At 34.5% G+C, this 17,274-nt stretch overlaps 1 protein-coding gene and 1 long non-coding RNA gene across 4 annotated transcripts in view; one reads left to right on the plus strand and one right to left on the minus strand.

Annotated features, from left to right (window-relative positions):
- LOC140529609 (uncharacterized) overlaps positions 1-8,412 on the plus strand; it is a 196,585-nt gene extending 188,173 nt beyond the window's left edge. Inside the window, exon 4 of the long non-coding RNA XR_011975612.1 lies at positions 383-8,412. This is a non-coding gene — a long non-coding RNA (uncharacterized lncRNA). The remainder of the gene's footprint in view (positions 1-382) is intronic.
- The window catches only part of HMCN1 (hemicentin 1), a 487,951-nt gene that overhangs the window by 95,204 nt on the left and 375,473 nt on the right, over positions 1-17,274 (minus strand). For all 3 annotated transcript variants that reach the window (XM_072648379.1, XM_072648380.1, XM_072648381.1), the window contains exons 63-69: positions 16,885-17,034; positions 15,578-15,737; positions 11,950-12,074; positions 11,535-11,718; positions 9,322-9,419; positions 8,133-8,411; positions 436-632 (exon numbers count right to left, since the gene is read on the minus strand). In XM_072648379.1, the coding sequence (XP_072504480.1) occupies positions 436-632; positions 8,133-8,411; positions 9,322-9,419; positions 11,535-11,718; positions 11,950-12,074; positions 15,578-15,737; positions 16,885-17,034 (1,193 nt within the window). The remainder of the gene's footprint in view (positions 1-435; positions 633-8,132; positions 8,412-9,321; positions 9,420-11,534; positions 11,719-11,949; positions 12,075-15,577; positions 15,738-16,884; positions 17,035-17,274) is intronic.

Raw genomic sequence — 17,274 nt, forward strand, 5'->3', positions numbered from 1 at the left:
TGGATGATAGCATAAAAAAAAGAAAGTTATGAGTTATTTTTAGATTATCCATACCTGTAGATAGGAACTTGGAACCTGAAAAGAGAGTACATAGAGGCTGGAAGACGCTGGAAGATACTTGCCTAGTGGAAGTAAAGTGACGTGGCAAGTGTGCAGTATCGCCTGGTAGATACTTGAGGGAGCCACTTGAGGCCATACCTAGTGATCCAAACAAAACACTGCCCTTCTGGAACATAAATTGTCTTTGCATGAGGGCAAAATTCCTTCATGTAAATAAAGAGATGCTAAAAATTATTTAGATTTGTTGTAAAAATAAAATCTAAAGCTATTTTAATACTTCCCTCAAAGTACTAATTCCTAACCTTTCTACATTTTTTTATAGATGAGAAGTCCAAAGTAAGGGGAAAATGCAGTGGCAACATTCTAATACAATACCTGAGCACTAGGAAGTCGAAGGACCTCTCCTCCTCCAAGAATCTGAATATCATCAATCTGTGGTAGGGGCCGTCCATCTTTCATCCATGTAATTTTGGGAGTGGGAATACCAGAAGCCATGCAGAAAAGTTCAAGGAGATTATTAACAACTACAGATATCTCTTCCGGATGATCTGATCCATTGATATGAGGTGGCTCTATTTAAGGAAGAGAAAATCTAAGTTTTAAACAACAGTAATGAGTAAAAACTTCCCCCTTAAAAGAAAACGAAAAAAGTAATTATTCAGTTGGTTAGGATAAGGCACTAGGGAATATAGTTCCTTTACGTTATTCTTTATTGGCACTGACATTAATTTATAAAGGATAAATCAGTATGTCAAGCCTATAAAATCCACATTGAAGTGGAGGGCTATTATGGGATGAGTAGTGGGAATGGGAATTGGATAACTGAGATAGTTGTGGTTATAAAGACTCAGTTTTATGTTTTTTTTATAAGCTAGTATATGCTTGAAATGAAAAGAACTGACCCCATAATTTCTAAATTTTACTTAAAACTGCAGTAGCTTTAAAATAGGTTTCTCCAGTTCTATTGTAAACTACTTAAAAGAAGAGGCTTTGTTTGAAATTTGTATCTCTCTGACCTAGCAACTAACTAGCTGCTCAAACACACGGAGAAGGCCATACCTTTCATCTTGCCATTACCCACAGTTGTACCATCTGCACATTTAAGAACTTTGAAGTTCCCTTAGCTGACCACAGTCCATTGCTTTCCACCTCTCCCTCTGCCTTCCTATACTCTTTATCTACACTGTGACCTTCAATCCTTCAACTCCTCAGTTCTCCCCCAAGTGATCATTCCTACAGTAGCTAGACTCTTCTTTCTCCATACCAACCCTCTAGCAAATCAGTTCAACTCTACCCTGTTCTCTTTGATCCAGTGACACTAGCTTCCTTGTTATTCCCTGAAGCTTCAACTTTGGATCACTCCTACTAGCCTTATATCCTACTAACATATTGCTGAATCAAGGTGGAGAAAATCATACAACCATTCTGATGGGATCTGCTACAAATTTATGTTACACAACCTCAACTGAGCTATCACTACTGCTAGGTAATTCTCACTCCCTCACCTTATCAATTTATTATCATATTCTCCACAAGGCTTCTTTCAATTCTTTCCACTCCTTCTCAAATCTCCCCATGGTCCCCCCTTCCTCCATACTCTCAGCTGAGAACCTTGCCTCATATTTTATTGAAAAATTCTCTCTTTTCCTGTCTTCCTCATCTCATGTCACTCAGATGCCTTTTGCCACTATCCTTTGTCTATTTTTGACTTGAAAAGGGGGAATTACTCCTTGGCAAGGCAAATGCCTCTACCTATACAAACAATTCTGTTCCATCTCATGTCTTCTGTCTCTTCTGTCATCCCCACTCTTATCTTCCATCTCTCCCTGTCTACTGACTCATTATCTAATGCCTTAAAACATGCCCACGTTTCCCTCATCCTCAAAAAACCCTTACTGCAGTAGGGACAGCTAAGTGGTACATTGAATGGAGCACTGGGCCTACAGTCAGGAAGACCTGAGCTCAGCCCCAGAGGAAGGGAAGGAAGAAGGTTTGAACCAGGGAAGAAAGAAAGTTTAGGGATTGTGTGAATGTGCAATACTATTATGCCATTAAAATAGCATATAGCACTTTAAGGTTTGCAAAGTAGTTTACACGTTATCTCATTTTATCCTCACAAAAATCCTGGGATGTAGGTACCATTATTATCTTCATTTTACATAAAAGAAAACTGAGGCACAGAGATGTTAAGTGACTTGCTCAAGGTCCCACTGATAGTAATTGTCTAAGGTTGGATTTGAACTTGGGTCTTCCTGACTTTGATTATGACGAAAATAATAAAACAGAAGGATTCAGAGAAACCTGAGAAGATGTATGAACTGGTGGAGAGTGAAGTGAGCAACAAAAGAGCACAATTTACGCAATGACTACAACATGGTACACAAAAACACTCTGGAAGACTTAACTCTTATCAACGCAGTGAACAAATATGACTACAGAGGTCCTGTCTCCTGATATTGAGGTGGTAGATGCAAGGCTTAATGAGATATACATTTTCATACGTTGCCAATATGTGGAATTGTTTTGCTTGACTTATCAGGAGCTTTTATTTTGTTTTGTTTCTTACTTGGAAGTGTCATCTGGAGGGGAGAGGAGGATTAATGTTGACGATTTAAAAATAATAAAAGGAAAAGAGGGTGACTGAATAATTTTTAATGCATGGAAGAGTACAGAAAGACATTGAATGAGACCCAGACAAACAGGACACTTTTGAAACTAATACAAACTTAACTGTATATTTTTAAAAAAGAAGCTATACATAATAGAGATTCATGGTTTCATATTCCACACCCTTTTTTCTATTCTTGTATATTGAAAATATGTTTGTCAAATTCAAAATAACAAAAAAATTTTTTTTCAATTTAAAAGAAGCATCATCTTTATTATCTAACTGGTCAACTATTGTGTGGATAGAGCCTTTTATCTCAGTTTTCTCAGCTGATAATAGAGATAATACTAGCACTTCCCTCCCAGGGTTGTTGTGAGGATCAAACGCGATATTTTTTAAAGTGCTTATTAGCACAAGGCTTGGCATATAATAGCTACTTAAATTATTATTCCTTCCCTTCCCCTAGTCTGGTGTGACCTGACATTACCTTGATGAAACCATGCTGCCTTTATTATAGCTTACTTGTTTATATCTTCATTTTAACTAACCCTTTAATAATACTCTAGTATTTTACTAGATCCGTGATGATTGTTATGGGCACACTTTCTAACAAAGAAGACTGTGCTCCGTCATTCCCTGCTTGCTCTGGGCAGCTTTTATCCATGTTTTCTAATAAGTCTATTAGAAGAGTTTATCTAACACACTGAGAGTACTCTAGACGTTTTTCAGATACCAAAAGAGAATGACTACTGTAGAGTAGTTCTTACTACTGCTATACGACCAGTTCAACTTTTATTCCTCCTGCTTATTCATGTCTCCATTGACACACCACTTCTCTCATGTAATTCCTTATTATAAGGTATTTCAGCCTGCTCATTTCCATTGTGATCTACTCTAACTGCCTTTGGATAATCATCAATTTCAGTTCTTTAGAAATGATATTATTTCTATGTCACCATATTAAAGAGATGGAACTTTGCTCACTATCTCTAGTTAAAGGTTTAGTTAAAGGCTTCCAAATATGCTTTATAACCCATCCAGCTATTCATGGGGAAGCAAGAGTCTTCTCTTTTCTCTGTTTAATATAGCATCTTGCCCTCATCCCTGCCACAATATGCTTGAATACAACTCCTCACTCCCTTTCCTCTTTTCCCCTCCAATAATGCCCCTTACTATAACATATGTCTTCTGCCTCTTGCTCTTTCAATAGTAATCAATAATGCTATTCCTACTGGAAAGGGAAGTTACACTAGACTTCTCAGGGGCTCCATTCATAATCTCTGTGGCTTTCCAGACAAAAACTCTTTTCTTTGTGTACCACTCTTTTATATGTCTGGAACTATCCAAACGTAAACTCACCTAGAGCAGGGACCATTATACCTTTATATTCCCAATGCCCAGCATAATCCTTGGGATATAGCAGCTGCTGTATAAATGATGGTTAATTAGATAAATGATTTTTCATTCATTCAGTTATCCATCCAAATACCCACTTTGGTCTGTTTCTAATAGCCATTTTATCTATTTGGTTTTTCCTATGAAGTTAGGTAAGCCAAACTATTTTGAATGATTATACATCTTATTTATCATGGTCTACAATGTTCTGGGGCTAGAAATCATCAGCACAAGATCGCTCACAAATCAGACAATTACATCTGGAGGACCTCACTGTGTGTAAGAGAATCCCTCTGTGATTTGGAATCTGTTCTAGGCATTCTCCACAAAAGTAACAAAGACCTTTGCTGATTATACATTTCATTATTTTTATGTCCCTCTTGGTGTTACTAAAGGACTGTCAAACATTTCTGTTGTTACATCTTACAAAGAACATTGTGTGGTTGTGAACATACACCTTGTTGGAAGAAAACCTTTAAGATGGAATTTTGTTCTACCAAATCAAATATGGTTTTTTTGTACTCAACAAACAATAGGATTTGGAATTCTCTATTCTGTAAATCACCTATATATCTGTAAAGGAATGGTGTGCTATAGAATATCATTTTCAAAAATCTGTTTAATATATTTTTATTAAGGATCTCTCTGTTTTCATAAAACTCTTGTATACCTGGAAACAGAGGTATATGGTTCAGCAGTTATTCATAATCTCTCAGTTGCCCTTTTTTTCATAAAAAATGACTAAGATTTTTTCTCTGCTATATTTTTTTCCATTTGGTGTCTTTATCTCTTTTAGATAACTTGAAAATCAATCTCTTAGCAGCTTTCAAATTGTGGTTTAAATGTAATTGGTTTACTCAGGTGCTTTTCCCATCTTTGTTTACTTCAGTGCAACTGCCACATCTTCATATAGTATATCTGGGACTGTGACAGTCAACTTCAAATTTAGTCAGTCACACTCTGCTCTTTAGGGATGGTGAAAAAATTGTATAAAAACATCTTAGCAGTCTTTTCCATTTTTCATCTTTTTGATGTCCTTCTTCCAGTGCCACTTTTAAGTGCTCTCAGCATGGCTCTGTACATTTTTCTCCCTCTGCTGCTTTTTTTTACTGTTTCACAAGGCCACGTTAGTCATGATCTCCTATCATTCTTCGTATGTTACTGCTCTTTACAGCTCAATAGAACTATTCTATTTACTCTTCCTTATGTCTCTGCACAGGTGGGTTCTTCATGTCCGGAATATGCTTCCTCCTCCAAGAAATCTTACAAGTGTATTTATATTTTTAACTGATGTTCTCCTCAACTTCCATATCACCTTTCTTTACAAGAAAGTCAAATATTATGTGGCTGAGGATTTTATGGGATCCTTTGGTCTTAATTGGTATTGATAGCTGCTCCTTTATCAGTTTTCCATTTGGGAGGAACTAATACCTCATGTAAGTAGTTGCTTAATAATTCTAAATTTTTGTGAGGAATTTAAGTAAAGCTCACAAGCCTAAATTTTGTAGACTTCACCCTTCTCTCTCTGTCCTATTCCATCCATTAAAAATGATTCAATGACCCTCTTTTCCTTTTCTTATTTCTGTCTCTCTCTCTCTCTCTGGAATCTAGACATAGTATCATACCTTTCCTTTTCCCAAAATCTTTCAAAGATCTCTTACAGTGGGCTTGGCTATCACAATTCCTTTAATGTTAGAGAATTTTGTTACTCTGTCAGATGATGAACTCAACAACAGCTAGATACTTTCCTTTTACTTACACTGAATATCAATTTCCTGTTACCTATTTTTGCTCTGCCCTTTTCACTCAAAAGATCATTCTCCCTAGTGAGAAAATAGGCTCAAAAATAAGAATTAAGCAGCTTTGGCTTCTTTTTTCATCACTATTTTTGTTGCATTCATTCTGAGCCATGGTCATGTGTCTTTTAGAAAATACCAGTGAGCATCCTATTATCTTCAGCAGAACTAAAAGAAAAAATTCCTTTTTGCCGTTCTTAGTTTTCCTCACTAGCCTCAACTCATTTTGAGCTTCAGCATTCTTGTCACTTTTAACAGTACCATGCTACATTTTGGTATTCATTTACTTATCCTTGATTACATATTCTGTACATTATTTTTTTAAATACAAGATTGTTGATAACTCCTCTCTACTCTTATTCTTTTGTATAACTCTTTTTTCTCTTCATTAGAACTAATGTATATATTATTACATAGCATTATGTTATCGTATTGGAACAGATATACTTAAATTTATTTACCCTCCGTCCTTGGGAAAAGTTCAGAAACTTGACTAATAATTAACCGTACAACTTTCAAACAAATAATACTTCACGGGTCAGGATGCAAAAACAACAAAAGAATTAGTCCCTTCCCTCAAGAAACTTCTAGTCTTTTGTGAGGATACAGCACACGCACAGATAAGTACACACAAAATATATACAAAGTTATATAAATTTCAGGAGAGAGCAAGCACTAATAACTGAGGGAATCAAAAAATCCTCTTGTAAGAGAAAATCAATTAATTGTCCTTTGAAGGAAATTAAGGATTCCTTTGAAGCCAGGTGAAGAGGATGGACATTCTAAACCTGAGGGAACCATCGACTTCGAGGCATGGAAGAAACAGAATGTCATGTTCAGGGGAGTGCTCCAGGACAGCTTGATGTGAATAGATTCTATGTCAATGGAAGGATATACAAGGAGCCTGAAAAGGTAGACAAGAGTCACACTGGAGACGACTTTTAAATCCAAGATGAGGAACGTGCATTTTACCTTAGTAGTACGAGAGATAGCTATTGAAGGTAGCTGAGTAGGGGAGTGACATGGTCATGTTTTATGTCATGTTTTTGGACTATTGATCTGGCAATATGGAAAATAGATTGGAGAAAGGAAAGACTAGAGGCAAGGAGATCCGCTCTTGTAATATTCCAGGTGAAAGGAATACTGGAGTACAGAAGAAATGCTATGGAGGTAGAATCAATAAGATGGAACTGATAGGATATTGGGGGTGAAGGTGAAGGAAGACTTAAAGATGACATGAAGACTGTGAATCTGGGAGATTCAAAGAATGGTGATATCCTCAACAGAAGTTAGGAAATTTGGAAGAGGGGTTTTTAGGAAAGAAGATTTTTATTTTGGGCATGTTAAATTTGAGGGCATTCTAACAGACAGTCAGCATGCATTTGGTAACGTGGGGCTGGAAGGCAAGACAGAGATGAGAACTTAGCACATGGTAAGCAGTTAATAAATACTACTTCATCCACTAAAATAGTGTGGGCAGTCACCTGCATAGAGACAGTAACTGAACACACTGGGGCTGATTAGATCACCAAAGGAGAGATTATATAAAAGAAGCAAAAAAAGCTCTAGATAGAACCTTGGGCATACCTATAATTAGGGGGTAGAGTCAGGATAATGATCCAGTAAAGGAAATTGAAAAAGAATAATGATAGCTAGCATTTATGTAGTGTGGTGCTTTATCATGTTAGCCTCAGAACAATCCTGAGAGGTAGGTGCTGTTGTTATTCCTGTTTAACCAATATGGAAACTGAGGCAGGCAGGCCAAGTGATTTGCTCAAGTGTTCAAGGAAGGAACTAAATTCAGGTCTTCTTGACTCTACCTCCAGCACTCTGTGCATTTTACCACTTAACCATCTCTAATGTTTAGATAAGTAGAAAGAGAAACAAAAGAGAATAATGTAATAGAAACCAAGGGAGGCCAGAGTGTGCCAGAGGAGAGGATAGTCAAAAGTTTCAGATGTTGAAGAGGAAGTCAATTAGATTATCACTGTTTTTAAGAAATCATTGGTAACCTTGGAGAGAGTTAAGTAGTGGGATAAGAAGCTAAAATTTAAGGGGCTTAAAAGAGACAGAGAAGTCAGAAAATGAAAACAATTGTAGATGATTTCTTGGAATTTAGCTCTCCAAGATAGAATAAACATAAAATGGCATTTAAGTATTTATATTTACGTGTGTGTGTGTATGAATTTTTCACTGGATCTTTGTTATTATTTTTTTTATAAATTATACTGACTTCCTAATAATTTTTTTAATGTGTTAAAAAATTAACATACCCAGAACCTTTAGGACAAAGTGCTTCTTAACTTCCCCAGCTTCATTGGAGGCAATACAAGTGTATCTTCCAGAATCTTCAATCTCTGCTTCAACAAACTGAAGGACCATTCCTTGGTTATTCATTTTCAAATGGGTGTCCAGATCCAGAGGCTGACTCTCTTTAAGCCATGACGTAGTGGGAACTGGGATTCCATCAGTAAAGCATGTCAGTGAAGTGGGGCTGCCTTTTACAATGGTTATTTCCTCAGTTCCAGCTGCATTGTCCATGCTTGGTGGTACTATGTAGAAAATAAGAAATCAGATCATCCATATAAATATTTCACAGATGGACTCTGGGGAGGTAGCAGTGGAGTACAGAAATGAAAGGGGTGGCCTCCATTGATGAAGTGCCCCCTTTGCGAGTTTGGTAGAATACGCCCACCAGAGCTTGTGCTCTCCCAGCACAGCCTGAAGAGCTCAGCTGCAATCAGGTACTGGAGGAGAACCTGAGTGTAGGAGCCATAATAGTAATAATGACATAATATAACACAATAGTAATAACAATAATAATAATTGTTATTATATAATTGTTAATAAAAATACCGCAGAGAAGAGAGTCAAGTGCAAGATATAAGCCAACATATTTCTTCTATTTGTAAACTCAATGTATCTGAGAGTGGTGAATTTAATACTGTTTATATAATTATACATATGTGTATACATATAGAGAAAGACATATATATTCAATAGTTATAATTATAACCTGACATTATGAGAAAAGTCTTAACTTTCTTTTGGGATGAGAAAGAATGACTTCATGCCTGGAGAGAAATATAATTATTTGAACTTTATACTTGGAACAATATGAAAATCAAGGTCAAACTAGGGTAAAAAAATCCTTGGCAGAAATAAAGACAAAGGGGCCCCACTGACAGGGTCCCGGACTGTAGGAAAATGTCTGTTCCCTGTACTTAAGGGACTCATTGTGTAAATCCCTTCTTGACCTGTGAGTTAATTCATTCCTGACTACAAAATAGGATACATTACAAATTAAATGTATCAATCAGTGGGGAGAAACAGTGAGGAAATTAAAAATAGATTATGTCCATAGTGTTTCATTATGAAACTGAAATAATAAAAATAGAAATAGTTCCCTTACTTTGAAAAAGTCATTAAGTATAAGGTTTCATATTACTCAAGAAGACTTACCAAAAACTTGCAAACTATAATGTTTATTATCTACTCCAGCTCTGTTAGAGGCCACACAAGTATATATTCCAACATCAGACACCTGAGCTCTCACAATTCTGGGGGAAAAAAGTACAAAAACAAATATTAAATTCCTAACAAATCCACAAATCATCATTCTTTCTACACAGTATTAAATACAGGAGTCAGGAAGATATGAAAAAATAGGACATTCCATTCTAAATTATTGTATAATACATAAAAATATCATAGCTAACCTAAGATATACAAAATTAATATAACTACAGATATGAAACATTCTTTAAACATTTCTTTAAAGAAATTAAGACAAATAATCAGAAAGACATTCACTGCTTGTGGCTAGGTTGTGCCAAAATAATAAAAATGACAAAACTACTAACTTAATTTATATATTTAGTGCAACCAGATCAGCAAGGGAATAGCATATGGAATTTATTAAGAGGAAATAAGGTGTAGGATCTCAAAGAAAATGAGAAAAAGTTTGAAGGAATGAGGCTATTCAGTTATTAGACCTCAAACTGTATTTTATAAAGTAGTAGGTTTCGAAGCATATAGCATTGGTTAAAAGCAGATAAATAGATCAGTGGGACAGACTAGATAAGTGGGAAATGGAAACAATAAAAAATAGTAGGCCAGCATTTGGTAAAAATAAGAGCATAAATGATAAGGGGGGAAGGAACACCTTTTTTGACAGAAATTTCTGGGAAAATTAGAAAGTTTCGAAGAAAAAAAGGTTTAGAACAGTATTTTAAACCCTGTTCCACGATGAAGTCAAAAGAGTTACATGACCTGAATATAAAATGTTGTACCTTACAAAAACTAGAAGAGAACAGAAAGGAAGTACTTTTTAAAACTGTGGTTGGGGAGAGAATTCTTATCTGAGAAGATCATATGGAAGATCATAAAATGGATAATTTTGCATATATAAAATTTAAAATAGCTTTTACATGAATAAAGATAGGAGGCACAATCAACAAGGATGAAGAAATGATATTAAAGTGGGAAAAATATTTGCTCCAAATGTGAATAGCAAAAGTCAGATATCCGCAACATATAGCAAAATGACATAATGACACCAAATACCATTCCTTAATAGATAACTGGTCAAATGATAAAAACAAAAAGTTTTAAAAGAAGTACAAACTATAAATGACCACATGAAAATATATTTCAAATCACTAATTGCAAGAGAAATATAAATTGAAACCACTTAGTTTTATTTCATATGATGCATTTTGGAAAAGATGGAAAAAAATGGTTGGAATAGTCCAACTTGAAAGGGGTATAAGGAGGCAGGCACATAGGTACAATGCGTGGAGCTGTGAGTTAGTTCAGTTAGTATGGACAATGAACACACATATATTACTTTTTCATTTTGTAAATGCATGATTAAATGTATGTGAAATATTTGTACTACTATACATGCATTAATAATATAATATTAAAATAGAACTGAACATCCGTTTCTGTAATTTTTGTTAACAAATATGTTTTTCAAGATAGGAAAACAACATTCAGTGTTTAGATCATGGCATGATCCAAAATTCGTTACATGCATCTCTAGCAGATAGACAAACATGACTAAAGTCACTGTTAGAGGCCCTGCATGTGGAGCTGTGAATTGGTCCAACCATTCTATTAAACAATTTGGAATTTCACTTTTTTAAAAAAATGACTAGAATGTCTATATCCTTTGAAACTGATATCCCTCAGGAAAAAGATCCCATACACAGAAAACATGAATACAAAGAATTCAGATAAACATGTGATGACTTATATGAATCGATATAAGGTTAAACAGAACCAGGAAAACAATATATACACCAATATAAAATCAGATAACAATAAAATGAAACTGGATGGTATGTAATTATAATGACCAAATGTGAACCCAGAGGAGAGTTGAAAAAAATATACCTTCTTACCTTCATTGTAGGAATGAAGGGCTATGGATGTGGGATATAGCATATATTTTAAAATGTGGTTGATGCTCAGTTTTACAGAACTTTTTTTTCTTATTCTATTGGAATTTAAGATACAGAGATGTTGCTTGGCAGTGAAATGGGGAAGGGAAAAAGGAAGTAAAAGTAATGTAAAAAAGAAAGATATCAATGAAAAATTAGTTAGAATCTAAAGGAAAGGTCCATAAAACATAACCATTCACTTAAAAATATAATATTTAAAAAGCTGACCTGATCACTTGCCCTGCAGCCAACAGTCGGATTTGGGACGAGATAGGCAGAGGGAGTCCATTCTTTAGCCAATTTATCTGTGGTGGTGGAATTCCAGTGGCTGTACATTCGATGTTTATCGAAGTATCCAATAAGGCCATTAATTTCTCTGCTTCCTCCTTATTACCCACAATTGCAGGTGAAACTACATTTTGCAGCAACAGAAGAAAACCATAAAAATGACTAGTCAAAATTATCCCTATTACAGTGACTTTCCCTTTTGTTATGCATTCCAAATGGTAGCAGTGCTGGCATTTTGACCAGAAAGGATTTGCCCCAGAAAAGCTGCTATTAGATATTCATTTCTCTTGATGTATTCCTAAGGTAGCAAAACTATAACATGTTGGAACTGAATGTATCACAATTTAAAACTCACCATAGACATTCAAGTTAAAAATTCGGTCTTCTTCTCCTGCAGGATTAGTAGCTACACAAGTGTATTTCCCCATGTCAGATGTAAGAGCTCCGAAAATGTTTAGCGTGCTGCCATCTGGAGTCACTCTATGGAAAAGGTCATAGGTAGAGTGTACTGAGCTGATTTATGTGGTCCTATGATCTGGAAAACTAACTCTTTTTGTAGTTTTAAAAGGCAATTATTGTGTTCTTAAACATCCCTTCCCATCATAAATTGATCATTTCCTTTCATTATACTCTTAAGTTGTTTCTTACATCTCCTCTTCTAGAAGTCCTAGGAGGAAATGTGGTGCAGTGGTAGAAAATGATGTATTTGAAGAGGAATTGTGTTAGAATTCCAGCTCTGTTAGTATCTAAATGTTAGACAAGTCACAGAACCTGTTTCCTTGACTGTAAAATGAAGGGGTTATACGAGATGACCCCTAACATTCTTAGAAGTTCTAAATCTATGATCCCACTAGAATTATTTGTCAAAAAATTGTGGTGAATTCTACACACACAAAACTAAAGATGCCAAGTGTTGGGCTTCACTATCTCCAACCTCAATCTTCAAATCTCAAAAAAAAAAAAAAAGTAAGTGACAGCTAACTCAAAACCAAAGTTAATTTTTCTTACTCAGAATATTATATTTGTAAATCTTAATACAATCTTTGAAATAAATGAAAAGTATGTAAAAGTTCTGTAATAAAAATTTATGGAAATATTTCAACAATGAAACATCCAAAATATTGAATGTTAAGTTTATTAAGAATATTTTAAGAATTAAGTTTATTAAGAATATTTTTAAATATCATATAATTCATGTAGGTCATCTGTGTGATAAAAGAATTCTGTAGAACATGTGGATATTTTTTCAGTGGGTAAATAAATGACATTACCAGACAAAGTCAACAAATTGTTAAAGCATTTTAGTGAAGTATATTCTATAATTTAGTAATACATATACTGTGAAACAGTTACTCCGAATTAGCAATGTTAAATGATTTTCACCAAGTAAAATTGCCTATGGTATTTAACGAAGTTTAAAAATAAATATAGTTGTGATCTCAATGACTTCAGATTGCTTCTCTCAACTCTTAAATTATTCATTGTTATTCCTAGTTAACTTATTGCTGTTACTATATAATATTCTTTTAATAGAATAGATTAGTTAGAATTCTAATATTATTGCCACATTAGAAGTCTAGGGACTATATTCATGCCAATGTTTTCATTATTGTTATCATTTCTGTTATTATTAACAAGTGATATAAGGTTCACAAAGCACTCTAATATAGATTATTTAATTCGATATGTTATTTTTCAAAATAAATGTGTTTAGTACTTGACAGAAAGTCTGATCATTAACAATCAAAATGAGGTGAGATGAAACAAAGTGGTTGTTATGTGAAATTGAATGATTGATTTAGATAATTGACTCAGAGCACTATTTCACTTTTCTCTACTAACTATGTAACAGGTACATAGGTTAGAACACCAAATGAATATATGATCTTACATATAGAGTGATTTAAAAAATCAAAAGATGATAACATATAAAAGAAGATGATAGCAAATTTCATTTGAATATGGATCATGTATCTGTCATACTTTTTTGAATCTTTTTTTTTTTATTTTCTCAAGAAATACTTGTTGATTGTTGGGTTGGTAGTAGCATTCCTAGGCTTCTCCAGAACCTCTTTTAGGAAAGTGTCAAACCTGTATTATTTCACTCTTTCCTCTCCAGTCACCTCCTCCATAGCCCCTTTACCACTGAGCATGCCTTTCTTCCACCTCTCTCCAATTCTTGAACCATGAACAAATCAACTCTGCCAATGTTCCTGAATACAGTGCATCAAGTTACTCTCTGATGACCCCATTCATCATCCCAGTAACTTTCCTGTTTCCTTGGCCAATAATTTGTTTTATTTTCCCCATTAGAATATAAACTCCTTGAGATTGTATACTGTCTTTGCTAATGTAATTTTATTGTGAGCATTTAGCACAGTGCTTGGCATGTAGCATACACTTAATAAACTCAACATGTCCCAAAGAGAACTCCTTATCATTCCACCTAAACACTGTCCTCTTCCCAAATTTTGTTACTGTCTAGAGCTCCCCCCTTCTCCTAGTCAGCCAGTTTGCAACAGTCATCTTTAACTCCTTACCTGACCTTATCTCACATCCAATCTCTTGTCAAATTTTTTACTTGAACTCATCTCACATCCAGTCTCTTGCCAAATTTTGTTTCTACTTTAACAATATCTCTCCTGTATATCCCCTTCTCTCCTCACTTTGAGATTACCTTTTTTGTTTATAACATATATAGCCTGTATCTTTATTTTTATTTGTAAATTGTCTTCTCCATGGTACTGTAAGCTTCTAGAGGGCAGAAACATGTTTTTGACTTTCTTTCTGTCTCCAGTGTTTAGAATAGTGCCTAGGACACAGTAAATATTTAACAAATGCTTGTTGGTTCACTAATAATTTATTTGAAATTTATTACCCAAAAGAATTCACTTAAAAATAAAAGTGGGAACATGACCGGCTTTAAATGGTACATTTTACTAAATAAAATAGTTGTTTCTTTTTCATATTAATTAAGTTTATTGAATTGAGTCAAGGATGTGCCTCATGGTTTATTATTAGAAATATCAGAGAAACATCTGTTTCACTGTTTTTGCCTACAATATTGTATTGTGGCACACAGTCTGACAACAGTAGTAGAATGAAATACCAGGATATTAGCTTAAGGAGTATTTTAGTATATTTTGTTCATCTGTATTGAATGTCTGCTGAGAGATGGAGTAATTAATATGTGGCAAATATGGTTACGTTAGGTTCCTAAATCATTTCTAAGATAGATGGCAAAGTTGCATTTGCTTGAAGCAAAGAAATTCAAAAGATGAATTATTTTAGAATATATACTTAACTCTTTTCAATCAAGAAATTTAGCAAATAAAGACAGGTCAAATTAATGACTTTTTTAAAGGAAAAGGGCTATTTCTTTTTTTCTTCTCCCACTTTATTGGAGCCTACTATACAGATGTCAACCTTTGATGTCATTTATTTGAGGAACATTTACTAAATCATGTTTCTTGAAATTTATCTTTTATTTTGTGAAAGAAATTCAATTTAAAGATAAAAGGGTAAAAAATGTGGAGACAAGTCATCATCTTTACTGATGTGCTAGAAGCTATAATATTCTTTTATCTTCTGAACAGTTCACCAGAAACTAGTAAAATCACTCTACAGATTTTAAAATAAGTACATATTAAATAAGATAACCATTATGTCACTTTCTAAGCAGTTAATAATAAGATGTTGTATGCATAGAACAATTTAGAATATGCAGTTATAAGACTAGAAGTTAATATTTATTTATAGTCATCTGTAGTATATCATGCAATGTACAGGTTATGGAAATAATAAAATCCTCATTTTAAAGATGTGGAATCTGAGGTCAGAAGGATTAAATTCCCTTACCTTGAATTACTAAATGATGGTGCCAGGACTTAAACTCAAGGAAAGTATAGTTCTCTTTCCTTTACTTCTTAATGCACAATTTTGAAGAACATAATGGTTAATTCCAAAGTTCACATTTAACATACCGTATTCTTTCCATTTCACCACTGGTTATAGGCTTTCCATTTTTCAGCCACTGAACAGCAGGTCTTGGAATTCCATCAGCATTGCAGATCAGATGAATATTTTCTCCCAGAAGGACACTGACTTCCCTTGGCATCTCAGAACCAACAATACTTGGAGGAACTTCAGAGAAATAATCACAACTTTCATCAATGAGAATGACTATACCTCCAAAGCATTAAACTACTTGGTGTCTGTATTTAGACGCATACATAGAACTTTAGACCTGGGAGAAACCTTAGGGATTATCTATTTAAACTATTGTTTAAAAAATCTGATGCAAATTTATAAGATGGAAAAGCTTATGGAAAGGGTGTCGATGTAATATGAGCATATACACAATACACCCTCCCCACCAACCTGAAGTCTGATGCTTGCCCAGCAGGCCCCGATTCTTGGGAATTGAAGAGTGTTGGGGTCTAATAGTTACTTCCAGGCTTCCAGATGGACAGTCTATTCATACCTTGTCTCCTTAATCCTAAACTAGGCAAGTGTTTGTGGGGAATTCTGTTTAGGTGTTCTTTCTCTTATATGCCCCCAAAGTGCCATGGATCCAGGACATGAAAAGAGAAAAGTGAACCTCTCCTGACTTCTCTTTCCTCACTGCAGAGCCTGTAGCTTTGCTTTTATTCTGTCTCATGTCCCTTTCTCAGAGGAGTGAGGAGTAGGGAAAGAGTTGTTAATTCCAGCATGTCTCTTTTCACCTCTTCTTGGAGACTAAAATACGCATAAGGACACTTGGATGTATTGAATTGAAAGCAACAAAGCACTGTCCAAGTCCTTTGATAGAAGCTGTGATACTCCATGGCTGGGAATTGGGGGAAGAGGATATGAGTGGAGTAAAATGTTGAGTTAAGTTTGGGATGGAGCAGTTATAGTGACATCTTCTGTTTCACCTATGCTAAGTGCTTTAAAGAGTTTATCTCATATGAGCTCAAATTATAAAAGGATAGGTTATAGAAGCCCTGCAAGTTATAATAAAACCAGAACCGATTACATTCAGGATAAGAAAATCAGGATAGTTCAGAAGCACTCATTTTGTGCACAGGTGACAATTTCAACAAACACTTTCACAATAATGGACACTGAATCTGAGAAACAGATTACTTTGATACTGGTAAATATGGAAAGAGTTAATGAAAATGTTATGAAATAAGAGCTTTTTCATGATGTAAATATATTTTGGACCATTTGCAAATTCATTTTAATGTTAGGCTTATTTTTTGTTGTAAAAGATAACCTTATTTTTATCCAGTCTACCAACACATACCTTGAATGGAAATAAGATAATTTTTCTGAGCTCTTCCTTCTATATTTGATGCAATACAAGTATATGTTCCACTGTCTGAAAGTTGAGACCGTGCAATCTGTAGCTTGCTTCCACCGGACAAAACATGGATCTCAAGTGAATCAGAATTTTCTATGGATACATAAATTGTTTTTTAAAAAAAAAACAGTGATAATCTGTTCTTTTTGTAATGAGAAATCATTATAATTTCTTATAATACCATGATATTTAAAATACAGGACCATTCATTTTCCTCCATATAATAGGAGTAGTCTTACCTTTAAAAGAAGAATCTTATTTTAAATATAGAAATTCATTTTAAAGGAACCTAGTAGAGAATTCTGTTATAAAGCAAATAGTCACCCTTTAATC

This window comes from Notamacropus eugenii, chromosome 2 (assembly GCF_028372415.1).
Source record: "Notamacropus eugenii isolate mMacEug1 chromosome 2, mMacEug1.pri_v2, whole genome shotgun sequence".
In the NCBI taxonomy this organism is placed as follows: Eukaryota; Metazoa; Chordata; class Mammalia; order Diprotodontia; family Macropodidae; genus Notamacropus; species Notamacropus eugenii.